At 30.4% G+C, this 25,010-nt stretch overlaps 9 protein-coding genes across 9 annotated transcripts; 7 read left to right on the top strand and 2 right to left on the bottom strand.

Moving 5' to 3' along the window:
- Positions 1-209: 209 nt before the first annotated feature.
- PPL_07816 (uncharacterized protein) lies at positions 210-1,063 on the top strand (the record flags this gene model as incomplete). Its single annotated transcript, XM_020578650.1, has 2 exons — positions 210-468; positions 642-1,063. 2 exons carry the CDS (start codon positions 210-212, stop codon positions 1,061-1,063), a joined length of 681 nt encoding a protein of 226 aa, XP_020431519.1.
- Positions 1,064-1,611: 548 nt separating this feature from the next.
- Positions 1,612-2,122, bottom strand: PPL_07815 (uncharacterized protein; the record flags this gene model as incomplete). The annotated part of the gene is made up of 2 exons (XM_020578649.1): positions 1,612-1,924; positions 1,986-2,122. 2 exons carry the CDS (start codon positions 2,120-2,122, stop codon positions 1,612-1,614), a joined length of 450 nt encoding a protein of 149 aa, XP_020431518.1.
- Positions 2,123-2,601: 479 nt separating this feature from the next.
- On the top strand, positions 2,602-4,090 carry PPL_07814 (uncharacterized protein; the record flags this gene model as incomplete). The annotated part of the gene is made up of 6 exons (XM_020578648.1): positions 2,602-2,710; positions 2,770-2,838; positions 2,899-3,110; positions 3,190-3,211; positions 3,875-4,030; positions 4,068-4,090. The coding sequence occupies 6 exons, from the start codon at positions 2,602-2,604 to the stop codon at positions 4,088-4,090; spliced, it is 591 nt and encodes a 196-aa protein (XP_020431517.1).
- Positions 4,091-5,083: 993 nt separating this feature from the next.
- Positions 5,084-5,812, top strand: PPL_07813 (uncharacterized protein; the record flags this gene model as incomplete). The annotated part of the gene is made up of 4 exons (XM_020578647.1): positions 5,084-5,125; positions 5,292-5,418; positions 5,483-5,639; positions 5,689-5,812. 4 exons carry the CDS (start codon positions 5,084-5,086, stop codon positions 5,810-5,812), a joined length of 450 nt encoding a protein of 149 aa, XP_020431516.1.
- A 60-nt stretch (positions 5,813-5,872) lies between these two features.
- Positions 5,873-10,256, bottom strand: PPL_07812 (uncharacterized protein; the record flags this gene model as incomplete). The annotated part of the gene is made up of 7 exons (XM_020578646.1): positions 5,873-6,781; positions 6,843-7,168; positions 7,231-8,322; positions 8,404-8,838; positions 8,908-9,596; positions 9,672-9,875; positions 10,234-10,256. The coding sequence occupies 7 exons, from the start codon at positions 10,254-10,256 to the stop codon at positions 5,873-5,875; spliced, it is 3,678 nt and encodes a 1,225-aa protein (XP_020431515.1).
- A 353-nt stretch (positions 10,257-10,609) lies between these two features.
- Positions 10,610-14,783, top strand: PPL_07811 (uncharacterized protein; the record flags this gene model as incomplete). The annotated part of the gene is made up of 12 exons (XM_020578645.1): positions 10,610-10,664; positions 10,727-10,925; positions 10,988-11,520; positions 11,590-11,649; positions 11,750-12,003; positions 12,069-12,156; positions 12,211-12,261; positions 12,325-12,768; positions 12,830-13,217; positions 13,280-13,626; positions 13,685-14,083; positions 14,146-14,783. The coding sequence occupies 12 exons, from the start codon at positions 10,610-10,612 to the stop codon at positions 14,781-14,783; spliced, it is 3,456 nt and encodes a 1,151-aa protein (XP_020431514.1).
- A 207-nt stretch (positions 14,784-14,990) lies between these two features.
- On the top strand, positions 14,991-18,059 carry PPL_07810 (mRNA decapping complex subunit 2; the record flags this gene model as incomplete). Its single annotated transcript, XM_020578644.1, has 5 exons — positions 14,991-15,342; positions 15,427-15,575; positions 16,092-16,258; positions 16,334-16,412; positions 16,485-18,059. 5 exons carry the CDS (start codon positions 14,991-14,993, stop codon positions 18,057-18,059), a joined length of 2,322 nt encoding a protein of 773 aa, XP_020431513.1.
- A 231-nt stretch (positions 18,060-18,290) lies between these two features.
- taf11 (transcription initiation factor TFIID subunit) lies at positions 18,291-19,767 on the top strand (the record flags this gene model as incomplete). Its single annotated transcript, XM_020578643.1, has 2 exons — positions 18,291-19,521; positions 19,634-19,767. The coding sequence occupies 2 exons, from the start codon at positions 18,291-18,293 to the stop codon at positions 19,765-19,767; spliced, it is 1,365 nt and encodes a 454-aa protein (XP_020431512.1).
- Positions 19,768-20,070: 303 nt separating this feature from the next.
- Positions 20,071-24,135, top strand: PPL_07808 (lysophospholipid acyltransferase family protein; the record flags this gene model as incomplete). The annotated part of the gene is made up of 9 exons (XM_020578642.1): positions 20,071-20,093; positions 20,177-20,216; positions 20,289-20,379; positions 20,484-20,564; positions 21,012-21,292; positions 21,379-21,462; positions 21,514-21,743; positions 22,328-23,069; positions 23,092-24,135. The coding sequence occupies 9 exons, from the start codon at positions 20,071-20,073 to the stop codon at positions 24,133-24,135; spliced, it is 2,616 nt and encodes an 871-aa protein (XP_020431511.1).
- Positions 24,136-25,010: the final 875 nt, after the last annotated feature.

The raw sequence follows: 25,010 nt of genomic DNA, 5'->3' as shown, positions 1-25,010 counted from the left end.
AATTTAAAGGTAAATATATAATTAATTGTTATGCATACTCACATAGGTGCTTTTTTATTTCCAAATATTAACAATCACCCAATAGATCAAAGATTTAAACAATGAAAATAAGTAGCGTCTAAATAGCTTAATTGTTAACTCAATTAGATTATTTTAACAAACTTTTTTAATATAGGTTGGACAGTGATGGTAAAACGAATGTGCAAAGCATGGAAGACATCGAGTTTGGTGGTGGGTGGCCTGAGTCCGATACAGACTCTATAGATCTTCAAAGGATAAGATTCAAAAACATATTTTCGGAATTACCTATACCAACACAATCACAAACAATGAATCTCCACCACTGCGATATCGGCTATGCTTGGGAATCTGAAACAACCAACGGTCCTAATTCAGGTGCTACTACCAATACCAGTTCAGGTGCTACTACTAATACCTGTCCAGGTGCTATCAGCGGTCCTAATTCAGGTACTACCAATACCAGTTCGGGTGCCACCAACAAATCCAGTTCAGGTTCTAAACCCAGGACCACAATATATGGATTGATAATAGATGAGATTGATATTACAGGGGATTATCATTCGACAGGGTTGGTAAACAAGCTACAGGATGTGAGCACCCAATCAACCATTTAAATATAGATGAATATATAGCATTGCACAAATTTCGTCAACTTTCAGATCACCTATTCACTAAAGTGGTTCAAATTATGTTTGTTACGCTGGAAGGTAATAAGTTTATTTCCATCTACCACCCAACAGTAAAGATGGATAAGGAACAGGTTTTCAGAGTAGTCAAAGACATCAAGGAGATTTTGCAATCAATGTCAATCGAAATAGTCTTCACAAGCACAGATGGATTCGATACAACTGGCGCATTTGCACGGGTAATGAGGTCATTGGGAATTTATCATGTCTATGATCCTGTCCATCTTAGCAAGTCAGCTAGAAATCATTTAATTTCCGATACTCCATTGCGATCGACTCTATTCACCAGAGATGCTATCGATAAAGCCAGTGAAGAAGAATATAACGATTCCGTAAGAGGATGCATGAACTTTTAGGCAAGCACATTTTGATTGACAGTTATATTGGCAAATATATTATTGAAAAAAATGGTTTTGTTTAGATTGAAGAATCCCGAGGGTTGCAATACAGACCGAATTCCACTCCACTCGATACATAAAACAAAGACAGACTCTATTCAAGTTCAGCTTCATATGGCTCGTCTCGTTTCAGGGAGACTAGTAGCGAGATGAAAAAACTGGTATCCAATGTAGATTTGGCACCTAGGGACAAAATGAAAATGGTCCACATCAAGAAGCTATCAGATAAAAGGGTTTCAATCCGATAGTCCCACACTATGGCTAATTGCTCAGAATCGCCAAAACCTACGAATATTTTTGGACCTATGTAAAGATCCTGGCCTAATACATTGGAGTCGAAATGAAGTTATATTAACAGAAGTCAATCTATTTCACTAAACTGAATCCAGATTAAATGCCACCAATAATTCATCGTTTTGTTCTTGGGATTGTAAATGAAGTCAACTTCGCGAATATTAAGAAAAAAATGAAAAGTGCACTTTGGCAAAATTGGTTTTTTGAACATTTCAACTGAAAATAAACTTGTATTGGCAAGTGGATGACTCGTTAAGTACACTTATGGTAATAGTGTCGACTGTAGTGTCACAAAGAACATTGATTGTGGTTGTTATATCTATACCTTCGCAATTAGGTGCATTTTTAGTTCCTTCATACTTCAAAGCCAAACCACCAGTAATCTCCTTAACAGTAGGTGCAGTATATTTACCAAGACAATAAGCAGCACTTAAATCTGTTTTTCTATTACAAATTTGATTGTTGGTGGTTGATAGAATTGTATCACATACTGGAGCTGGTCCACAAGTTGAAAAAAATATCAAACTTGTGAGAAATAAAAAAATTAATTTTTTAATTTAAACTTTCAACATGAAAAAAATCTAACATTTGAAGTAGTATAGGTAAAAGTAGTCGTATAGTATTCTCTTTGTAATTTGATAAGCTCGAAATAGTCGTAGAAATTTCCTTTGCTATCCAAATATCTACAATTGCCCATTGAACTGAATGCATCAGTATTGACATAGGTTCCTTTTGTCACTGAAGACGTCATTTTACTGATACCACCTGGAGCTGTTGTCAGAATTTTCAAACCACTAAGTGTTATAGGGTAAACAGTTCCATTCGAAGTTAGTTGTACCTTTGAAAAAGTGAGTGAACCTGTAGGACGTCCAAGCAAAAATATCTTTTCATTTTTTTTGATATTATCTATAAATAAAATTAATATATATATATACCATCATCTATATATTATAACTTTTATACATACTTGTATTCCCGAATATAAAGAATTAGTAATGGTTTTGAATTTATCAACATATAGTTTTCTTTGAGCATCTCTCCAAATTAGTACGAACTGTTTATTAGCCAAGCATCAGGAATGATATCAACAACTATTTAACTTTGTAATCGATTGGAAATGGAAGAAGATCAAGATTCTCTGCCCATGATTGAATTGGATTGTCGACATTTGAACCATATGATCCTGGTGATCTCCTTTAACAATGATTCTAGAGAAACTTGATGATTGTTCAAATCCATTTTGTTTAGACTCACTTGATGTTCGTATGAGGGATGATGAAGATATTATTGAAAAATTTTCATTAATTGTATGTGTGGGTCGATATGTTTGAAAGTTTTTTTTTTTCATCTATCTTTTTAATAATAAATAGTTTTTTTATTACGATTGTTAATCATTTCAATCTCAAGATATTTTATGTCAATGAATTGGTATGATAATGGTGTATTGAAAAACTTTTACACTACTTTCCATTATGTCTAATATGATACATATGGTTCAGAAACTGAATTACTTTTCCCTGATTTAGAAGGAAACTTTATTCCTGAGAATGAACCCAATTCGACTACCACTTCAGGAAATGTAATATCCAGTAAAACATGTGATTCAACAATTCTGGGTGATCCAACTAAATTCAGAGTTGATTTCTATGGACCGAATTTCATGAACAGTTCACAAGTTCCAAATATCTACATTAAAGGTTTGATTTCATTGGTATATATATATATATATATTACTTCAAAAATAACCTCGATATATATATTAATACTATTTATCTACCTTTTAATCTTAGGAAAATCAACTCTTATTTCATGGTATATGTTTGTTATCCGGTTAACCCGAGGTGATGGCAGAGGACCGGTAATTTAGAAGCGGCCAGAGTTGATTGAAACAGATCGGATGGAAGTGGATCCGGGCGAGTGTTGGTAGGAGTTACGTCCGGGAATAGAGTGGAAGTTGATTGAATTGGATCGTTATTGTTGTTACTTTCAAGGTCGCTCATGCTGAGGTCACTTATACTAGTTGTTGAATCTATAGATGCTGTTGAACTACTAGTTGTTGTGGTTGTTGTTGTATCTGATGATTGATTAGATCTACCATTTTCTTATTTAATTAATAATCAATAATAATCTGAAATAATAATCTTAATAAATGTTTTTTTATATAATTTAAATTTAACTCTAATTTAATCTTTTATTTATTAATTAATTTTTGATATCTTATATAACTTTTTAATCTAATAATCTTAATTAATATTTGAATGAATTGAATAAATTGAATGAATCTTTAACGTCGAATATATTCATTATTGAGAAGCTTGACGGCTGAGTGTTGAATACTTAATTTAGAAACAACAGATTCTAATTTAATTGTTTTTTCGATCTGTTGTTTTGAACTATTACTTATTTAGTTGATTTAATTTATTTAATTAATTGTAATTCACTATTACTATATGTTGGCTGATGTATATTGTTTAGAAAAAATGCCAGGCAATAGTACAAGATCATTGATCCAATTTGAAACAGCTCTTTCATCATTGACTAAAACAAAAGTCATCAGTGGAGAGTTTGGTATTTACGTTAGATCAAGTGATAGTGCAAGTGATACAGTAATGCTTTACACATACACACCAAGTAAGGGTATGGGTAAAGACTTTAATTTCTACAACAGATACACAACCGATATTACCTTGAATACTCAGACGAACATGCCAGTTAGCTCATTTTATGCTTACCTCGGAAAAAGAGTCTTACACTATTCAGAATGGACTATCATTTATATATTGTGAACATCAAACAACGGCTTCTTGGAAATCAAAAGTATACTACTACCATATTCTTGAGGATCTAGACAATCAAAACTAGATGCCTCTTATTTCCACCAACTATTCCTACCCTTTGAAGCCGCTCACCAAAGATGTTCCTCCAAAATGGTTCTCCTTCTCGAACTACAATCATCCAAAATTCGGGGGAAGTGGAACTGTAACTAATGATTTTAACTTTAACTCTCCAAATCCACCCGTTGAATTCTGGGAATTCTCTTAAGAGAAAGAATAAAATAAAGATAAGATATCAATTAAAAAAAAAATATAAAAAATCAAAACAAAAAAAAGAATAGATATTTCAAACTATGTTGTTGTAACAAAAAAAAAACCACAATTTATTATTTTGTTTTGATTCACAACTGATTGGATTGATTCTTTGTAAGGTACAATTGTATAATCAAAATGTTCAGCTTTGGAACGCAGACACCTGCACCAGAATTGAGCTTTGGTATGCTTAGTAACGGAGCTTTGGTGTGACATGCACAGTAACGGGCTACGGAGAAACAATCATAGTGAAGAAGAAAATTTCTTAATACGTTTTTCTTAGCGATTAATTCTGTATTTAATGATTCTATTGTTTTTGCTATGTTATTGTATGGTTTACTATTTAATCTGAGAACTGTAAATATATTCAATATATGTTCGAAAACAGACTAATGTTATTATAACGTATTTAACTTTGTCAAAAATTACAATTCTAGCTTCTACATGTTGTGGTTACAAATTAATATAAATCTAGATAATATATAAAATCAAAATAAAAAAATAAGCGCTTACCTTTTGAATAACTCTAATAGCTTTCGAAGAAGAGAAGACTTGCACTTTGTACCTTGTTCAAAATCTTAATAATCAAAAGAGAAATATGACTTTTGAAGATACTCATTATCCCCAATTGTGCTCTGATGTAGATATCACATCAAAAAAAAATTATATTTGGTGTTGGAGCCATTTTCACAAACAAATATACTATAATTTGTTATACCCGATATGAAATAAGTGTATGTTTATAGCTATTTATATTATATTTATGTATTATATTTAGTTTCTTTTGATTATTTAATGAATTATAGAGAATAAAATGGCATAATATAGGTGATATTCCAAGAGTTCACAGTAGACAATCACATCAGTTTGCAAGCTATCATTCCCTATATCAAATCTTTGATTGCATGGATACAGAATCGAAGAAAGGAGAAGGTATGCCACCTCTGCAGTTCGATAGTTTGAGTACTCAGTTTAGAGATCGTGATGTTAAATTTAGTAGTTAGAAGAGTTGGACTAATGGGCGCCGGTGGTAGAAGTAACAATAGTAATAATAACAACAAGAGTCTAAAACAACAGTTGGCTGCTGGTAATCGTATGAACAAAGACCAGTTTAAGAGGAAAGTGTTTGAAGAGGATGATCGTGACTTGGTCATGTTGAACGAGATAGAATATATCTTACACCGTCAATATCTAGCAACACAGCCCAACAACAACCAAATCTGAACGCATCTCTCATCATTCCTCTTCAAACCCAAAAACAATGACAATGATATCGAATCAGATACAAGAGACATTAATCAAATGTCATTTAAGTTTAAAACAATAATAAAAATAACAATATTAATAATAATTTGAATAAATGCAGAATATTTTAACACACACTCCTTTATTTATAAAATGAATATGCAGCTGAATCAGCGATTCCAAATGGATTTAGAGGGATATAGATAGGTTTGTGGATGTTAAGAAGATTGTTAAAGGTTCCTGGTGCTGAAACATAGGCTCTAGAATATCCATTCTCAATGGAGGTGACTTTAGGGCTTACACAGTCACTTGTAATCTTTCCATTGACATCTGGACATTGTTGAATTGCAAATGCCCAATCTACATACATTGTAAATTTAGAATTATAAAAATAATTGTTGATGAGTGGTATAATAGACATTCCAATTATTTCACCTGGGTATTCTGTTGAATCGAATGACACAAATCCATAATTCGCGAGATCAGAGTACAATCTATATTCAACAAATGTTTTATATGTGGTGAACAATTTGATTTGAATTTGATCTGAATCAAAGATATTACCTCCACTCGGAGGTGAATATTTGAAATATAGTTGGATGTGGTTGGGTTTATAGTCGATTGGTGAATATGTGATTGTCAAAGGTGAAGTTCCGGATATAGTTTCAGGTCTCATTCTATAGAATCTGGAGGTGAGAGCATCATACAGATGTATTTGTGGACATGCATATTTCGATTTCATTGTGAGACTATATTGGCAAGTGGATGACTCGTTAAGTACACTTATGGTAATAGTGTCGACTGTAGTGTCACAAAGAACATTGATTGTGGTTGTTATATCTATACCAACTGGGCAATTAGGTGCATTTTTAGTTCCTTCATACTTCAAAGCCAAACCACCCGTAATCTCCTTAACAGTAGGTGCAGTGTATTTACCAAGACAATAAGCAACACTTAAATCTGGTTTTCTACTACAAATTTGATTACCGGAGGATGATAGAATTGTATCACATACTGGAGCTGGTCCACACAAGTTGAAAAAAACATCAAACTTGTGAGAAATAAAAAAATTAATTTTTTAATTTAAACTTTCAACATGAAAAAAATCTTACAATTGAAGAAGTATAGTTAAAAGTAGTCCTATAGTATTCTCTTTGGAATTTGATAAGCTCAGAATAGTCGTAGAAGTTTCCTTTGCTATCCACAAATGCACAATTGCCCATTGATTTGAAATCACCAGTATTGACATAGGTTCCCACTTTTACTGAGGATGTCATTTTACTAATACTACCTGGAACTGAAGACAAAAATCTCCAATCGTTACTAGATATTGTAGGGTAAACAGTTCCATTCGAAGTTAGTTGTATATCATTAAATCCTGTCAGTGAATCAGATAGACGTCCAAGCAAAAATACTTTAGTGTTTTTTCTAATTATATCTAAAAAATAAATTGGAATAAATATACAATCTTATTTAAAATATTATCTAAAATATACTTACTTGTTATTACAGAATATAGAGAATTCGGAATGGATGTGAATTTACCAACATATAATTTTCTTTGAGCATCTCTCCAAAGTTGTTTAACATTCATTGTACCATTGATTTTCCAAGTATCAGGAATGATATCAACAACATATTTAACTTTGTAATCGATTGGCATTGGAAGAAGATCAAGATTCTCTGCCCATGATTGAATTGGATTGTCGACATTTGAACCATAAGATCCTGGTGATCCTCCTTTAACAATGAGTTTAGAGAAACTTGATGATTGTTCAAATCCATTTTGTTTAGACTCACTTGATGAGGATGAGATAGATGTTGCTAGCTTTCCACCACCTTTCATTCCAAATCCAGATGCTTGTGCTGCAAAAGACAATTCAAGATTGATATCAAGTGAATTTGATGATCTTGATGCAAAGTTGACTTGACTGACTTTTGAAATTTGTTCAAGAGTTCCACCAAGAGTTGCGGTTTCTTTGTAAAAGATTCCATATTTTTTAACAACAACCATCATATCATCAACATTTTTGACTTTTGAAATATCTTGAATGAATTTCGGATGGAATTTCGGATCATTATTGTGTGCTTTATAGATTTCACATTTGAATTTGGTTGATGCAATCGATCCAGAAACTGTTGAATCATAACCTCCTGCAAATTGTACTCCAACATCCAATGAAAATGCCAATTGGAGTGATGCTTCCACAAACCAATAATCCAATTCCATATTTGCTTCGGTATGAATTCCAAATTCAATTGCTTTCTCATATGAAAATGATTTTGCAGTTGATGAGAAACTACTCATTGTTGAATAATCACATTTGATTGATTTCTGAGCAGAGAATCCATGTGGAATTGTATAAACCATATCACGATATTGATCTTCCAATGTTGAAAATGATTGATTGCTGCAATATGAAATCGAGAATAAAGGTGCTGCATTATCTTCCATTGTTTCGAGATCAACTCCATGACCCATATAATTCAATCCTGGTAAAGAAAAGAGGTAATAATTGTCTAAAATTTGAGTTTGAATGTTTGACATTCCTCCTTTGAATCTACTTCCAAGTCCAATTGGTGGTGCTTGTCCTGTATTAATAAATATATTAAAATTGAATTAATTTTGTTAGTTTTTGATCGAACAAATATTGTAAATTAATTTATAATTACCTGAACAATCATTGACGATTTGATCAAAACAATCCAATAAACAACTTTCAGGAGCTTCATTACAAATCTTATCACCACATATTGGTGCTGGTTTTGATTCTTCTAAAATCAAATATGAATTCAAAGATTGATATTCACCAGAATCAGAACTCTTCCATTTCAAACTTAAAGATCTTTGACCACTCGATGCTGAGAATATCAAAATTGTGACTGAATGATATTCTTGTTTCGATGATAACAGTTTGGTTCTGAATGATTTGATCTTTTCATTTGAAAAGTATGAATCAAAAAGAACTGTATTATCAACATAAACAACAACTCCAAGATTGGTTGCTTCCAATTTGAAATCATAATCAATTGTCTTGTTGATTTTGATATCTGATTCTAAAATACCTGAAACTGGACAATTTGCTGATCCAATCCAATTGCTGAATTCTATTTAAGAAAAAATCGATTTAATATAATATTATAACAATAAATAAAATAGATAAATTTTATACATACCAGGAGTAATCAAATAATTTGTTGGAACTTTTACACATCCATTGGGAATCGTGATTTCACCTTTGAATTGAGTTGGCTCTGGAATGATACATGATTGGAATGATCTAAACTTCCATCCAGGTTGAATTGAAAGGAATTCTGGTGGATTATCCGATTCAATCGATACACTTGATTCCTCAGATTTAGTAGCTAATGTTTGTGAAGTACATTGTTGATTGTTTGATAATGAACAATATGAATCACCATTGCCAGAATCAATTGATGAATTAACACAATTCACAGCAACCTTTGAGAGATTAGTTGAAAACAACATCATTGAAGTTTCAATCAATTGTATTTCATTTCCAGTGTTGCATTTTATCTCGGTAGAAACAATATTTGATGAAGAATCTGATATATAGATTGCCGAACCGTTTTCTAATGCTTCGTTATTGTTGATAAATGAATTTTCCAGATTGACATTCGATTTATCGAAATATAAAGCACCACCTTGATATCCTTTGTTGTTAACAAACTTGGAACTTTTGATTATAATGTTGGAATCTGTTGCTGAAATTGCACCTCCTGTTTGAGAATTGCAATTGGTGACTGTAAATCCATTCATCATAAAAGAGGAAATAGAAAAAACAGTAAAGGCACTACCAGTACTCTCACAATCAATGATTGTTGTTAAGTATCCTCCAACAGATCTATTACAATGTTGAAAAGAATTAGAAAAATGTTGATTGAATAAAAAATAGTAGAAAATAATAATATAAACTAACCTTAATTCTAGATTGAAATTAATTTTTAGATCTTTGTTGTTAATTCCTCGATAGGTTCCAGGCATGGCGATGATAACAAAGTTAGATTTGTCAATATTTGAATTCAATGCAGATCGAAGATCTGGAAATGGTTTTCCATAAGAACCACATTCAACATCTCCACCACAATTTGAATTGGGGTCAACATACACTTCTACAGGGGTACTTTGAGCATAATATATTAATAAAATTAAAAAAAGATAAAAATTTTCATTATCTCTACAAACAACTAAATCTTATAAAGAAAAAAATGATTTGAAGAAATGAAAAAATATAATAGCTACCTATTTTATATAAATGATTAAAAATCGAAATAGTTTTTTTAAAAAGAATCTTAAGTTAAACGAAAAATATTATTTTTCTTATCGCAGTCGTATCGTCTACCTCTTTTTGGATCCTTGCACCTTTGATGATGTTTTTTATTTAGATCATTTGCTATAAGTGAATCAGGTGGTCTTGATTAACTTTTTTTTTTTTGTTCAACATAAACTCGCCTTTTTTAGAATGATCAATGTGTGGTTACACAAAAGATAAGATTGAAATCATTCAAATTTTTGACCGGTGGACCACCAAGTTGGTGGACAAAAAAAAAAGAGAAAAAAAGTAAATCGAGTAATTTTTTTTTTTTCATTTTTTCCGCACCAAAATTTCCCACATGAGGGATGCAGAATCTAAAAATAGAAAACGAAATAAAGAAATGAATTATTTTCTCTGGTGAATTTTTTATCTCAAAATTAAAAAAAAAAAAGAAAATTAAAAAATACAGGGTAGTATTAATATAGTTGGGGTTTTTTTTGTTTTTTTTTAATTTTGAGATAAAAGATCGAAAATGTTTCGCTTTGTTCATATTAAAACTAAGTTGGATCATTTTTAATCATAAACGAATCTTATAACAAAAAATGAATGTAATAAAATTTATTTTAATTGTTTTAGTACTAAAATTGGTATCTGCTGGTATGAATTCTATTTTATTGAAATAAAACAAAAACAAATTATTAATTCTATTTTTAATATAGATTTTTATGTTAATTTTAATTCAACATGTGGGTCTGCATGTGATGGATCATCAGAGAAACCATTCACAAATATAAAAAGTGCAATTAATTCAATTGTTTCAAACCAAAAAAAAAGTACAACCATCAATCTGTATGCAGGAACTTACAAAGGTTTACAAAATGTTGGTGTTATGATTACAAAGCCAATTCAAATTAAATCGTAAGTTTTACTTAATCAATCTTCTTCTTTATATTAAGCTAATTCTAATTCAAAATAATTAGAATATCAAACCAGACGGTAACTATTGATTGTGAAAAAGTTGGGTTTGCTTTCTCTGTTGTAAATGTGGAGGATTTTTCATTGAGTGGAGTAACCATTCAAAATTGTTCTGCTTCAATGGGAGGTGCTCTCAGAATTGAAAATTCAAAGACCTCAATCTCTAAAGCAAAATTCCTAGGTAACAAAGCTGCATTTGGAGGAGCAATCTATTCAAATTCCAGTGTTGTAATGATATATTTATCAAATTTTACTGGAAATGTTGCTTTGGAATCCGGTTCCGCAATCTATTCAGAGTCATCACAGTTTTCAATCCTTTCAAAAACAGAATTCAATGGAAATGCCAACAATTCCAAACCAACTTATATTTCATCCAAAAAGTCAAGTGTAATATTGGATGATGCCGTTATTATCAATAATCATATTACTTGTGACGAATTAAGCTCAACTAAATATAAATCATCATCATTTTGTGATTCTTCTTCAGATACTTGTTCAGCTATTGGTATTATTCCAAATATTGATAGTGATAAAACTAGTAAGTATAGAATTTTAATATTGAACACAATTAAAATGATATCATGAATTAACATTAATCGATCTATAGTTTACACCACAGGAATGTTATATAAAGCTTATTACAATAATAATTTAACCTCTGAAATTAGTATGTATTTATTAATTTTTATTTTCCAAGTTTTTATACTAATATTTATATTTAAACAAAATTAAAACTTGTTTCTTTCTGAAAATTTAAACTTTTAAAGAATTCCAAAAGATTATTCCAGACAATACAATAGAAAATTTCTTGAATGGCCATGATGGAAAGGTTTATGGTGTTCTAACAGGATATTTACACATGGATAATTCAATGAAAGTTAAATTCAGATTTGAAGGAAAGAATCTTGGATTCACTTTGAAGATCAATGGTGTCAAATATTTGGATGTTGCTCAAACTGCAAACTTTGATTTCCCATTTGAAATATATATGGTTTCAAAAGTATCTCATCAAATTCAAATTGTAATGTATCTAAAAGTTAAAAATGATCTTAAAAGAATAATATCTTCTAATATTTCTATTTTTAGAATTTAACTTCGGATACAACAGGAGTTGGTCGTTCATTCAAATTGTATCAAATCTCACATGATTACAGAATATTCTACACTGAACAAAGTATGTATTCTAGAACAAATTATTTTATTTAATTATACTAATTTGTTTTTTTAGTTTGTGGTGATGGTGTTCAAGATGATTTGGATTATTGTATTGAAGATTCATGTAAGAATTAATTTTATTTTTTTTATTAGTAAAATATTAATTAATTTATTGTAAATATTTTAGATGATATTTTTAATTCATCAAATCCACTAGGAGACAGAGTTTGTGGAAATGAAAATATTCACTTGAACTTCCAAGATTGTTTCAATGAAATATCACAAAATTGTGAGATTCCAAAGAAGAAAGATCATATCAGTCCTCTTGGAAATGTTGGTGGAATGATTGGTGATCTTGTTGAGAATCAATATCTTTGGAATGTTCCAGGATCTGAACATTTCACTTATGGAATGAATGTTCTCAGTGGTCAACAATCAAAAGCACCAGTATTCCAATTTGATTATTGTGTTGAAGTTGCCAACAATATTCTTGAAGATCCATACAGAATGATGGCATATGAAATCCCACCATCATTGAATATCAAATCTCTTCCAATTTGCACCTATTCATCAACTACAACAATGTATAATTCTTTCTCTGAATATCAAAAAGAGTTCCAATTAGAAGCGGGTAAGTTCATAGAACAGTTAAGGCAATAATTAAATATATCTAATAAATATTTTTAACAAAGGATTATCAAGTTCAGGAGATTTCAAAGAAGAATTGATCGATTTCAAAGGTGGATTCTCACTTGATGGATCAATTGAAACAGCAAGAGATCAATCACAATCATCAACTAAAAATGTTTTTGTGACCGAACTCAACTGTAAAACATCATACATTGAGATGGATGATCAAAGAATCAGATTCCATCCAATGTTCTTGAAAGATCTTGCAACAATCGAACAAGAATCAGATCTTTTGAAAATATTTGATAAATATGGAACATATTATTATTCAAGTGCATATATGGGTGGAAAGTTGGTTCAAATTTCAACAACTTCTGAAAGTATTGACACTGATGAAAAGAAAAAAAAATGGAGTATTGCTGCTGAAGCAACATTTGGAGCATCTATCAAGTAAGTATAGTTGAAAGATTATTAATTTGATAATTAAATTAATTAAATTTGAATTTCAATAGTGCACCTGGTTTTGATGGAGAAGGAAAAGCAACAATCAATGCCGGAATGTCATCCGAGGAAGAATCACTTTCTGAAGTTCAAAGTAAATCAACATATTCAAGTATCATCACTTATGGTGGACCACCTGCATCATTCGCACCATCTGATAGTTTTATGTCGACAACATATCAAGGATGGTCATCATCAATTGATCTATTACCAGTTCCAATTGGATACAAAGTCAAACCAATCAGAGATTTACTCATTAAAACATGGACAATACAACTTGGATCAAAAAATGAAACTGTTTCTGCCCTTTGGAATAAAATGGAAAAAATCTATTATCAAATGAATCGAGTAAATCCTAGTAAGTATTTTAAATTTAAAATATTTAAACTATAGATATTAACAAAAAATCAATATAGTTCCACTGCCAAATGATTACAAATATTCAATTATTTTTGATTTCGAATCAGTAAATGATCTCCCCCGTCCAATTACAAGATATTTTATGTCAATGAATTGGTATGATAAAGGTTTATTCAAAAACTTTTACACTACTTTCCAATATGTCTACTATGATACAGATGGTTCAGAAACAGAATTTCTTTTCCCCAATACCTATGGGGCCAACGTTTCTGATCCTTCTGTATCTGTATGTACTACCAATTCGGCTACTGTTTCAGGTAGCCAAAAAAATAGTACAATTTGTGATACCACAATTCGGAGTGTTCCAACTAAATTCAGAGTTGATTTCTATGGACCGAATTTCATGAACAGTTCACAAGCTCCAAATATCTACATTGAAGGTCTAAGTAACATTGGTAAATATAAAAATTATTTCAAAAATAACCTCGATATATATATTAATACTATTTAATCTTAGGAAAATCAACACTTATTTCATGGTATACTGGTGAAGCAATCAGGTTGTTTAGAACTACAGGTAATCCAAACTTTTTACAATGGATGCCAGGCAATAGTGCAAGATCATTGATCCAATTTGAGGCAGCTCGTTCGGCATTGAATGTAGCAACCGGCACCAGTGGAGATCTTGGTATTTACGTTGGACCAAATGAATACTCTAGAGATAACATATTGAATTTTGGCCATAATGCGGGACAAAACTTTAATTTCTACAATAGATACACAACCGATATTACCTTGAAAACTCAGGCGAACATGCCAGTTAGCTCATTCTATGCTTTCCATGGCCCGATGACCGGTCTTACTCAATTCAGAATCGACTATCATTTATATATTGTGAACAATCAGGCAGAACAGAGTTGGAAATCGAAAGTATACTACTACCATATTCTTGAGGATCGAGACAATCCAAGTTACATGCCGCTTCTCGCCAACAACTATTTCTTCTCATTGAAGCCACTCACCAAAGACGTTCCATCAAAATGGTTCTCCTTCTCAAACTACAATCATCCGAAACTTGGTGGAAGTGGAACTGTAACTGATGATTTTAACTTTAACTCTCCAAAACCAGAAGTTGAATTCTGGGAATTCTCTTAAGAATTAATTACTAAAAATAATAAGATATCAATTAAAAAAAATTACAATAATAAACAAAATTTTGTAATGATTTCAAAAAAAAAAAGATTTTCGAAAAAAAAAAAAAAAGTTTATTTAATTTTTATTTGTGTTTAGAGTTTATCATCAATATTTATTTATTTGATTTACAAACACAGTAATAATTAGAAATATATATCTATCACGAAAATGTCGGCTATAACAGTCTCAAAAGTATCTACGAATACTAATACAACGAATGTTGTAAATAATAGTAACAGTAACAATAATAGTACATCTGTAGTCGCAACTACCACAAGTGCTGTCAATAATAATAATAATAATAGTAGCAATAACAATAATAATGATAATAATCTATCTGAAGAGTTAACAGATATTTTAACATCGTTAGCAGATACATTCATACCAGCAGAATCAAATTTTACATCTTTCGAAGATTTATTTATGTTTATAGAGGAAGCATACTGGTATTACATCGATATTCATCTCATTCAGAATCCAAGATTACCAAAGCATGATTTAGAGAGTTTCTCTGAGCTTAGTAAGTAACATATTATAACTTTAACTAACATGACACAACATAATTAATCGATATATATTATTCAATAATTAATTGTTACTATAGTTTTAAAGAGCAATGAGAGACTTGCACCATTGCATGAGGCACTCTTAAATACAACATCATACAGCGACATGATGAAGAAATTTGAGTCATTTAAACGTTTAATACCTAGATATGGTGCTATTATATTGAATAAGGATATGACAAAGGTAGTATAGATTTAGTATTTTATTTATTGTTTGTTTTGTTTTTTTTTTGTTAATCATTAACTAACTCGTATGAGTAGATATTTGTCTTTGATACTTATTATTGTATATCTTTATTAAATGTTATTATATATATTGTAATACAAATAACAATTGTCATTCAATATTGTCAACATTATTATGGTAACTAACAAATCAATGTTAAATTGGATGTATTTAAGTTATATACATTCTTTTTATAAAACATAGATCAATTATATTATCTAAGTAGATGATATGTTGTTACTAAATAGATAAATAGATGGTAATTGATGATTAAAAAAAAAAAAATAGATTAATAACTTAATACAGTATGCTATGTAGATAGTCGGTGTTAATCATAAAGAATTAACAGAATGATATGATATGAGTTTTATTTGTTACATATATATATTTATTGTGTTGATATTTATTATTATATGAGTGAATGATGATATAGAGAGTATAAAAGATTATTAATATTTAATTACTATATGATAAAAGGTGGTTTTAGTTAAAGAACAATGGTGGGGATGGGGATTTCCTAAAGGTAAAGGTAAAGAAGGAGAAACAGAGACACAAAGTGCATCAAGAGAAGTGTTCGAAGAGATTGGTTACGATGTTTATCCATTAGTAAAGAAAGAAGATTTCATTCAAAAAGAGAGTCATGGGTATGTTATTATCATTATTATTATTATTAGAATTAAAACTAATTTCATCATTTTTAACTAAATAACAAACATTAGTGTATTAAAGAAGTTCTTTATTGTTGTAGGTGTAGATGAACAAGTTGACTTTGAAACTCATACAAGATATGAAATAAGTGTATGTTTATAGCTATTTATATTATATTTATGTATTATACTTAGTTTCTTTTGATTATCTAATGAATTATAGAGAATAAAATGGCATAATATAGGTGATATTCCAACAGTTCACAGTAGACAATCACATCAGTTTGCAGCTATCATTCCCTATATCAAATCATTGATTGCATGGATACAGAATCGAAGAAAGGAGAAGGGTATGCCACCTCTGCAGTTCGATAGTTTGAGTACTCAGTTTAGCGATCGTGATGTTGACTTTAGTAGTTTGAAGCGTTGGACTCAAGGTGGTGGTATCGGTAACAATAGTAATAATAATAACAACAACAAGAGTCTAAAACAACAGTTGGCTGCTGGCAATCGTATGAACAAAGACGAGTTCAAGAGGAAGGTGTTTGAAGAGGATGATCGTGACTTGGTCATGTTGAACGAGATAGAAGACATCTTACTCTCTGAGTACATCGTTAACTTCCAAGAGTTTCTCAAAGGTCTCTCGGTGCAGCAACAACAACAGCAACTTAACAGCAGTCAACAACAGCAACAACAACAACCAAAGCTGAACGCATCTCTCAGAAAACTTGATCATTCCTCTTCAAACATGAAAACAATGACAATGACATCTAATCAGATACAAGAGACTTTGAATCAAATGTCATTTCAAAACAATAATAATAATAATAATATGAATAACAATAGTAATAACAATATTAATAATAATAATAATTTGAATAATAATATGAATAATAATATGAATAATAACTTTAATATGTATCAACATCAACAACAATTAATACAACAACAGCAACAGCAACAAGTTCCACAACAATTATTGCAGTATCAACAACAACTATTACAAAGACAGCAACTAGCACAACAGCAACAACAACAACAACAACAAATGATGGATATCGTAACAAACAAACCAGTCAATCAAAATCAAATGAATATGAATAACATGAATATGATGCAGCAACAACAATTGATGAACAATCAACAACTACTACAAGCTCAACAATCAAACAATATGATGAGATTCAATAACAATAATAACAATATGAACAATAACATTATAAATAGTAATAATAATAATATGATGATCGGTAATAATCAACAACAAAACTTTATTCAACAAAATAGAAATAATATGATGAATAATAATCAGAGTTTTAATATGAATAATAATAATAATAATCAGATGAATATGATGAACATGAATATGAATAATATGAATTTGACACCACAACAACAGAATCAATTCCAACAACTACAAATGATGAATCAGACATTTAATAATGCCAATGCTGCGGTGAACAGTCAAGCTTTTGCAAATATGACACCACAATTACAACAACAATATTTACTGCTTCAACAACAACAACAACAACAATTGAAACAACAACAACAACTTCAATTGCTAAAACAACAACAAATGATGAATAGTCAACAACAAGGACAGCAAAATAACAATTTACAACAAAATCAACAAAATAATAATATGTTTTTCAATCAGCAACAACAACAACAACAAATGATGAACAATCAACAACAAGGACAATTACAAATGTTATTCGGTCGACCACTACAGCTAATATCAAACAATAATAATCAACAACCACAATCACAACAACAACAACAATTTTTTAAATAACTATGTATATAAATAAAATAAATAAAAGTTTGACTTTATAAACTTATTGTAATCAAAGTATTACATTTACTTTTAACTTAACTTCCTCTCATCTACAAATATAAATATATAAATGATGTTTTGGATTTTTTTTTATTTTTCAAATCTTTAAATTAATATATATGTGAGTTCATTTTTGTTTTATTTATTTTATTTTATTTTTATTTATTATGAAATTATAGATATAGATATATGTCAGATTCACAGAATTTAATACAACCTATTGAAAATGTACAGTCTTCTGTAACGACACCATTACCATCGATAGTTGAACCACCGTCAATCGGTGGTATTGGCGGTTCAACAGCAAAGAAGGAACCAAAGACACCAAAGACACCTAAAGAACCGAAAGCAAAGAAAGAACCAAAGACACCAAAAGAACCAAAAACACCTAAAGAACCGAAAGCAAAGAAAGATCCTGCCACACCAAAGACACCGAAAGAACCGAAAGCAAAGAAGGAACCGAAAACACCTAAAGAACCAAAAACACCCAAAGAACCAAAGACACCAAAGACACCTAAAGAACCGAAAGCAAAGAAAGATGCTACTACTAAAGAGAAGAAAGATGGTAGTGGTGGTTCTGCTGCTGCTGCTGCAACTAGTGGCGATTCATCGGCGACAAGTACAATCAGTACATCTTCAACAAGCACTACTACAACAACAACTTCGACAGGCAATACTTCCTCTGCTACTACTACACCTGGCGGCGGTGGTGCTGGTGGAAAGAAGAAAGAATCGACATCCAAGAAGAAGAAGAAAGAAAAGGATAACGACGATGACGATGAGGTTACAACCGTTGCACCACCATCTTTGATAGCAAGTGCTGCTAATGCAAAGGATACCAGTGTGACTGGCGGTACACCTCTGGGAAAGGATAAGGAAACTGGCAAGAAGCGAATTGGTTCTCCTTTGGCACAGACGTCGGCATCAACAAAGAAGAAGAAGAAGAATGATGATGATGCTGCTGGCGGTGACGATGACGACGATGACGACGACGACGAAGACAACGAAGACAATGACGACGATGAAGATGAAGATGAAGACGAGGAGGAAGACGAGGATGAGGAAGACGAAGATGAAGACGAAGACGAGGAAGATGAGGAAGAGGAGGAAGAAGATGAAGAGGTTGACGAAGAGGAAGTTGGTGAGGAGGCCGATGAAGATGCCGATGACGATGAAACTGTTGCACTGGCAAACGAGACTGACACCCACCAGCGTGAAGATACCACACTACTCGAAGGTCTATTCACACACTTTACAGAGGAACAACAAACACGTTACGAATTCTATCGTCGTTCCAGTTTGAATCGTGCCAACGTCAAGAAAGTAATGCAAGGTGTCATCACCACACCGGTCAACCAGACATCTGCAATCATCATGGCAGGTATCTCAAAAGTATTCGTCGGTGAAATAGTTGAAACAGGTAAATATTAATCAAATCAATATCAATATCAATCAATATCAAAGTAAACAAATATTAACCAAACATCAATCTCATCATCATCATCATCATCAACTATACAAAAATATTATAGCAAGAAGTATAATGGAAGAATGGAATGAGAATATAGGACCACTAAGACCAAGACACATAAGAGAAGCCTACAGAAGACTGAAAGAAACAAACAAAGTTCCATATTATAAAAGATTTAATCCTAAATTAAATTAAATTAAATTAAATTTAAAACAAAACTAGTGTACACAGAAGTCAATGTTTTTTTTATTTTATTTTAGTTTTTTTTTTTACTGTTATTAAGTAATAGACTATGTTACGTGATGATTTTAAATAATAATAGTGACAGTAATAATAATAATAATAATGATAGTGATATGAGTCTCTATAACTATAATTCAATAGGATTAATGAATCAAAATAAAAAACAAATTATCAAATCTAATATAGATGAAATAAAAAGATGAATCAATTAAACTGTATATCTTTAATGGTAAACTATATAAATGTAAATATTTAATGTCAAAGCTATCAAGTAGAATGTATGTTATGCTATTATACCAACCTTGTGTATAAACAAAATTAACTTGTGAATTTCAATTTTAATCTCTTTTTTTTTTTGAAGACCACCATTAAGCACACAATTCATACAACAAAAGATAATTGTAGGTAAACACTTTTTATTTTTCATTGTTATAGTTATAATAATACTAATTGATTGTATCAATCTTCAATAGAATTTAACAAAGTATCTATTGGCATTGGATGAATCAGAGAGAGACAGAGATGCCTCATTCGCAAGAAACGGAAATGTTGTATTGACAATGCGTATGTGTATTATAAGATGATAATAATAACAATTCAATTAATTACCAAAGATATTAACACTGTTTTAATATTAAATCAATTTTGGTTTGTTAACTTGTATTTAGATGTACATGAAAACAACTCTATCAATTTGAATATAAGAGAAGTGGAACCACTCGATAATTCTGAGCATAACATCGATATAGGTGATATACCCATTGACAAGTATAAATATACATTTATTATACAAGTTGTCTAGATTAGAAAGAGACACATCATAAACATGTATGTTATTATTATTTTAATTTATTTTTATTTTATTTGCAAAATGAAGATCATTATGATGACCAGTTGTTTGTTTGCTTTTTGTTTTATTTTTTTTGTTTCAGATTTGTTAATATTTATATTTAAATTAAACCAAAACTAATCAAATAGATAAGATCTAGGTTTTTCATAGATATAGAATATAGATAACACAGATAATAATATACATGTATAATCCAAAACCTGTAGTTGTTAGTCAACTGATTTTCAAGACGGTTGGCTTGATTTGCAGAGGATGGCTAAATTTGAATAAAGTTAAACTACACAACTGGGAGATAATAGATACAATAATGAATCAAAGAGCATTCGATATAAATATTTTAAAAAAGATTCAAAACAGCAAATAAATCAATTAAATAAACAAAATAATAATAATAATATCATTAGCAACAACAACAACAATAGTAATAATATAGATAAATATTCTCATTCACTAAGACCAATAATAACAGTGTCCAACCATATTGCGAATCTAGATGATCCAATCATGTGGGGAAATCTGGGTTGGGACATCGGCAGTAAACCACAAAACATGAGATGGACATTGGGTGCATCAAATATCCTATACACCAACGATTTGTATTCATATTTTTTTAATTTAGGTAAATGTGTATGTAATATATTTATGCTATTAAATATATATATATATATATATAAAACTAGTGTTAATTGACTAACTGATTATGCTGTTTATAGGTTAAAACAATTAGAGGAAATGGAATCTATCAAGAAGCAATCGATTTCGCCATTGACAGACTATCGGAAGGTCAGTGGGTGCATGTATTTCCAGAGGGCAGAGTCAACCAGGACAAAGAGTTGTTGTATTTCAAGTGGGGTGTCGGTCGTATGGTGGCAGAGAGCGCGTTGTCACCACTGATACTACCGGTCTATCATCGTGGACTCGAACAATCGATGCCACTTGGCAAACCACCAATACCACGCATCGGTAAGCACCTGGAATTCTTTGTTGGTCAACCATTCGACTGCGAAGATATCATCCAGGCATTCAAATCCGATCGACGCATTGACACCACCAACAAGAATGCAAAGAGCACCTCACAGTCTGACATCGACAATGACCTACTAAAAAAGAGTTACTACAAACAGATCACAACGAGAATAGAAGAGAATTTTAAAATACTTCGAAAGGAATCGATCCAATCAATCATTGACAAATAAAAATACTACACTATTATTGTTTATATTAAAAAAAAACCTATTATTCCCTTTAAATAAATCCATAGGAAAATAATAAATTACTGGAAATTTTAGTTAATAATATGTTGGTTGTTAAACATTAGGAACCTGGTATTTTCCTCAATCATGTCCAGAATCAGAAAATAAAAAAAGATTTTATATTGTAAAAGAATATCAAGATATTCATGTATTCGATAATCACTCACAAAAATTAAAAAGATTAAACAAATTTTAATCTGGTTTAATTTTAAAAGATTTTTTTTTTTTTGACAAATTTAATTGTTCTTTTTTTTTAAAGGGAGTGCAGTGTTTTTTTTGGTCTATTTTTTTTTTAATCAACAACAATGTTCAAATATAATAAATCGATCACTTATATTACTAATTTTTATAATAAAAGACTTTTTTATTTAACATCCATAAATGTTTACAAAAATTGTTTTATATTAAGATCCTATTCCAATAGTAATAATTTTATTTTAAACAACAACAATATCAATGATAATATTAAGATAGATTTAAATTCAACATCTTTATTATCTTTACAAATTAAATATCAAATTGAAAGTAATTTAACTAGTTTTGAGAAATTAATAGGGGATGCCCAGTATCAATTGGAAAGAGGTAGTATATTTCAATCAATTGAACTCTTTTCAAGGTCGATTGAAGAGTTAACCAAGAACTTGAAGGATGATGAAGTCAAACACTCGATAGAATCAAATATCAAACCGTTGATCAGATATTATCAAACATTTAAAAAGTGGGATCATTCAAACATGTTACTTGACCATTTTGACTACGATGTTTTGTCAACGATTATCAGTCATCTTATTTTCTCAAAGCAGGAGCGTGATGACTCTGACGTCGACCGTTTGGATAGTCTAGACTTTTTGATGTTTGCCAGAACTACCGTTCTCACTACCATCGAGTCAATTAAATTCAATCACATCGGTGTAAAGTGTATATTGACAAATGTTGGAGGTTCTTTCCTCTACGATATTTATAAACAATCATTGGCATCGATCGATCCAATGACCATCGATGAGAACGATACGGAAGCAATCAAATACATAGATCTTCTCCAAAAATTTATTATCAAAAATTTTTTGTATAACGCAATCGATAACAGTGAAGCACAACGTCAACTTTCTGTAAGTAAATTATTTTTAAATGAAAGTTCAATAGTTGAACAAGTAATTCTAATTTTAAATTTAGGAGAATGAATCAATTAGATTGAAGTTGGCTGGAAATGAAGATCTACTTTATCTTTTGTTCAACTATATATCATTGATCAACAAAGGAAGTACAACTGATGTAGATTCTAAACAGTTCGACAATATATTGGCTTTATTGAAGAGAAACAGTGGAGAAGCCTTAAATGGATATAGTGTCTTTATGATTAGGTATTTAGTTAATAGAGTTTTATACAATTACAACTTTGAAGAGTTTGGAAATAGGCTAGATAAATTCAGTGAAATCAAGCAGCAGTTGGATAACAATTGGTGTGAGATTGAGACATCGAGAGAGCGATTGCAATCGTATTCCAACTTTGTTAAAAGTGTATTGAATAGCGATCAGCCAGAAGAAACAAGTTTGTTGATAATGGACAGATTTGTCTCGATGTTTTTAGAGAAAGTCAAAGGAGATCCCAATGAACTTGAACATCTTAAACAAATTGGTATAGATCTTACAAGGATAATTCGTGAAATGGAGGACGAACATTTGAATAAGAGATCATCCAAGCAACCGGAAAAGATGTTAATCGAAGCGAAACGACTCTATAGAAATGATGAAAAAGAGAAATCATTGGAATTGGTTAATTCGATCATCATCAACAATGATAATCATCTGAATGAAGTGGTTATGAATCTCAAAGCAAACATTATGTACGATAAAAGAAAATTTGAAGAAGCCATCAGTTGTGCGAGACAATCAATAGAGCTGTACGATAAACAAGGGAAAGATAAAAATGAAGAATCACCAGCTAATGAGCTCCCATGGGTTTTCATTGACAATAATATTATTATTGCAAAATGCTTAACTCATTTCAGAAAATATCGAGAAGCAGAACAATTATTTAGCAATTATTTCTATAGAAATGATTACTATCACCAAAAAGATGATATCCAATGCTATTCGGAAACTCTTGATTATTTGATTAAACAAAACAATAGTAATAATACCAACAACAATATTAATAGTATTTTTAAAGATAAAAATGAAAGACTAAAATCAGAATTGAAATTCTATTCAAATTAATTAATAAAATAAAGAAAAAGAAATATTTTTTTAAATAATTAAATTAAACAACATCATTTTAATATTTGAAATATATTTATGGTGTTGAATTTGTTCACATGGTGTGTTTCTGTATTATTTGTGTGTTGGGTTTGTGTGTGTGTGTAATTTTTGATAAAGTAAAAAAATTAATAGTTGATATCACCTTATCGGTTGTTTTACTTTAAATTAAAGTCAAAGAAATTCTTTTACACATTTTCCAATTCCCTTTTAATTTACTTTTGTTTAATGTTACATTAATAATAATAAATAATAATAATAAAAAATAACAAGGAACAGAACAGAAAAGAAAGAAATAGAAACAACATAATAAAATAGTAAGTCAAATCTCTTCTTCCATTAGACTATTTAATTTAAACTTTTGTTTTTTTTTTTTTTTAATGATATGGTAAGTAAAAGCAACACATATATTATATTATTCTTCTCCCTCCTTTTTTTTTTTTTTGTTTTTCACTTATCTCATTGTTTTTCAACATCATCACCATCACCATCATAGTTGTTGTTGTTAATCTAATCTACCACTTACACTCACTGTAACAAATAGCCACTAAAATAAACACACACATTAAAATTACAATATTAAATCTACGTCGTGTATTTATATTTATTTATTGATTTTCATTTTTATTTTTTATTTTGTAGTGTGTATGTGTATTACAATGTTAGAATAAATCACAACACCTATGTTACTTTTCATACTACTATAATTGTGAGTTGATGGCATACAGTAACAAAAGACCGCTAGCTATCACCTCCACCGCTACTGTTATCTTTGTTTAATTAATACTTAACATATCAATCAAAAAAAAAAAACCAATTTGTATATATGTGAAAAC

Source organism: Heterostelium album (assembly GCF_000004825.1).
Source record: "Heterostelium album PN500 unplaced genomic scaffold PPL_scaffold8, whole genome shotgun sequence".
NCBI classification, from domain to species: Eukaryota; Evosea; class Eumycetozoa; order Acytosteliales; family Acytosteliaceae; genus Heterostelium; species Heterostelium album.
The sequence above is the reverse complement of the archived record's forward strand: the minus strand, read 5'-3'. Positions and strand labels throughout refer to the sequence as shown.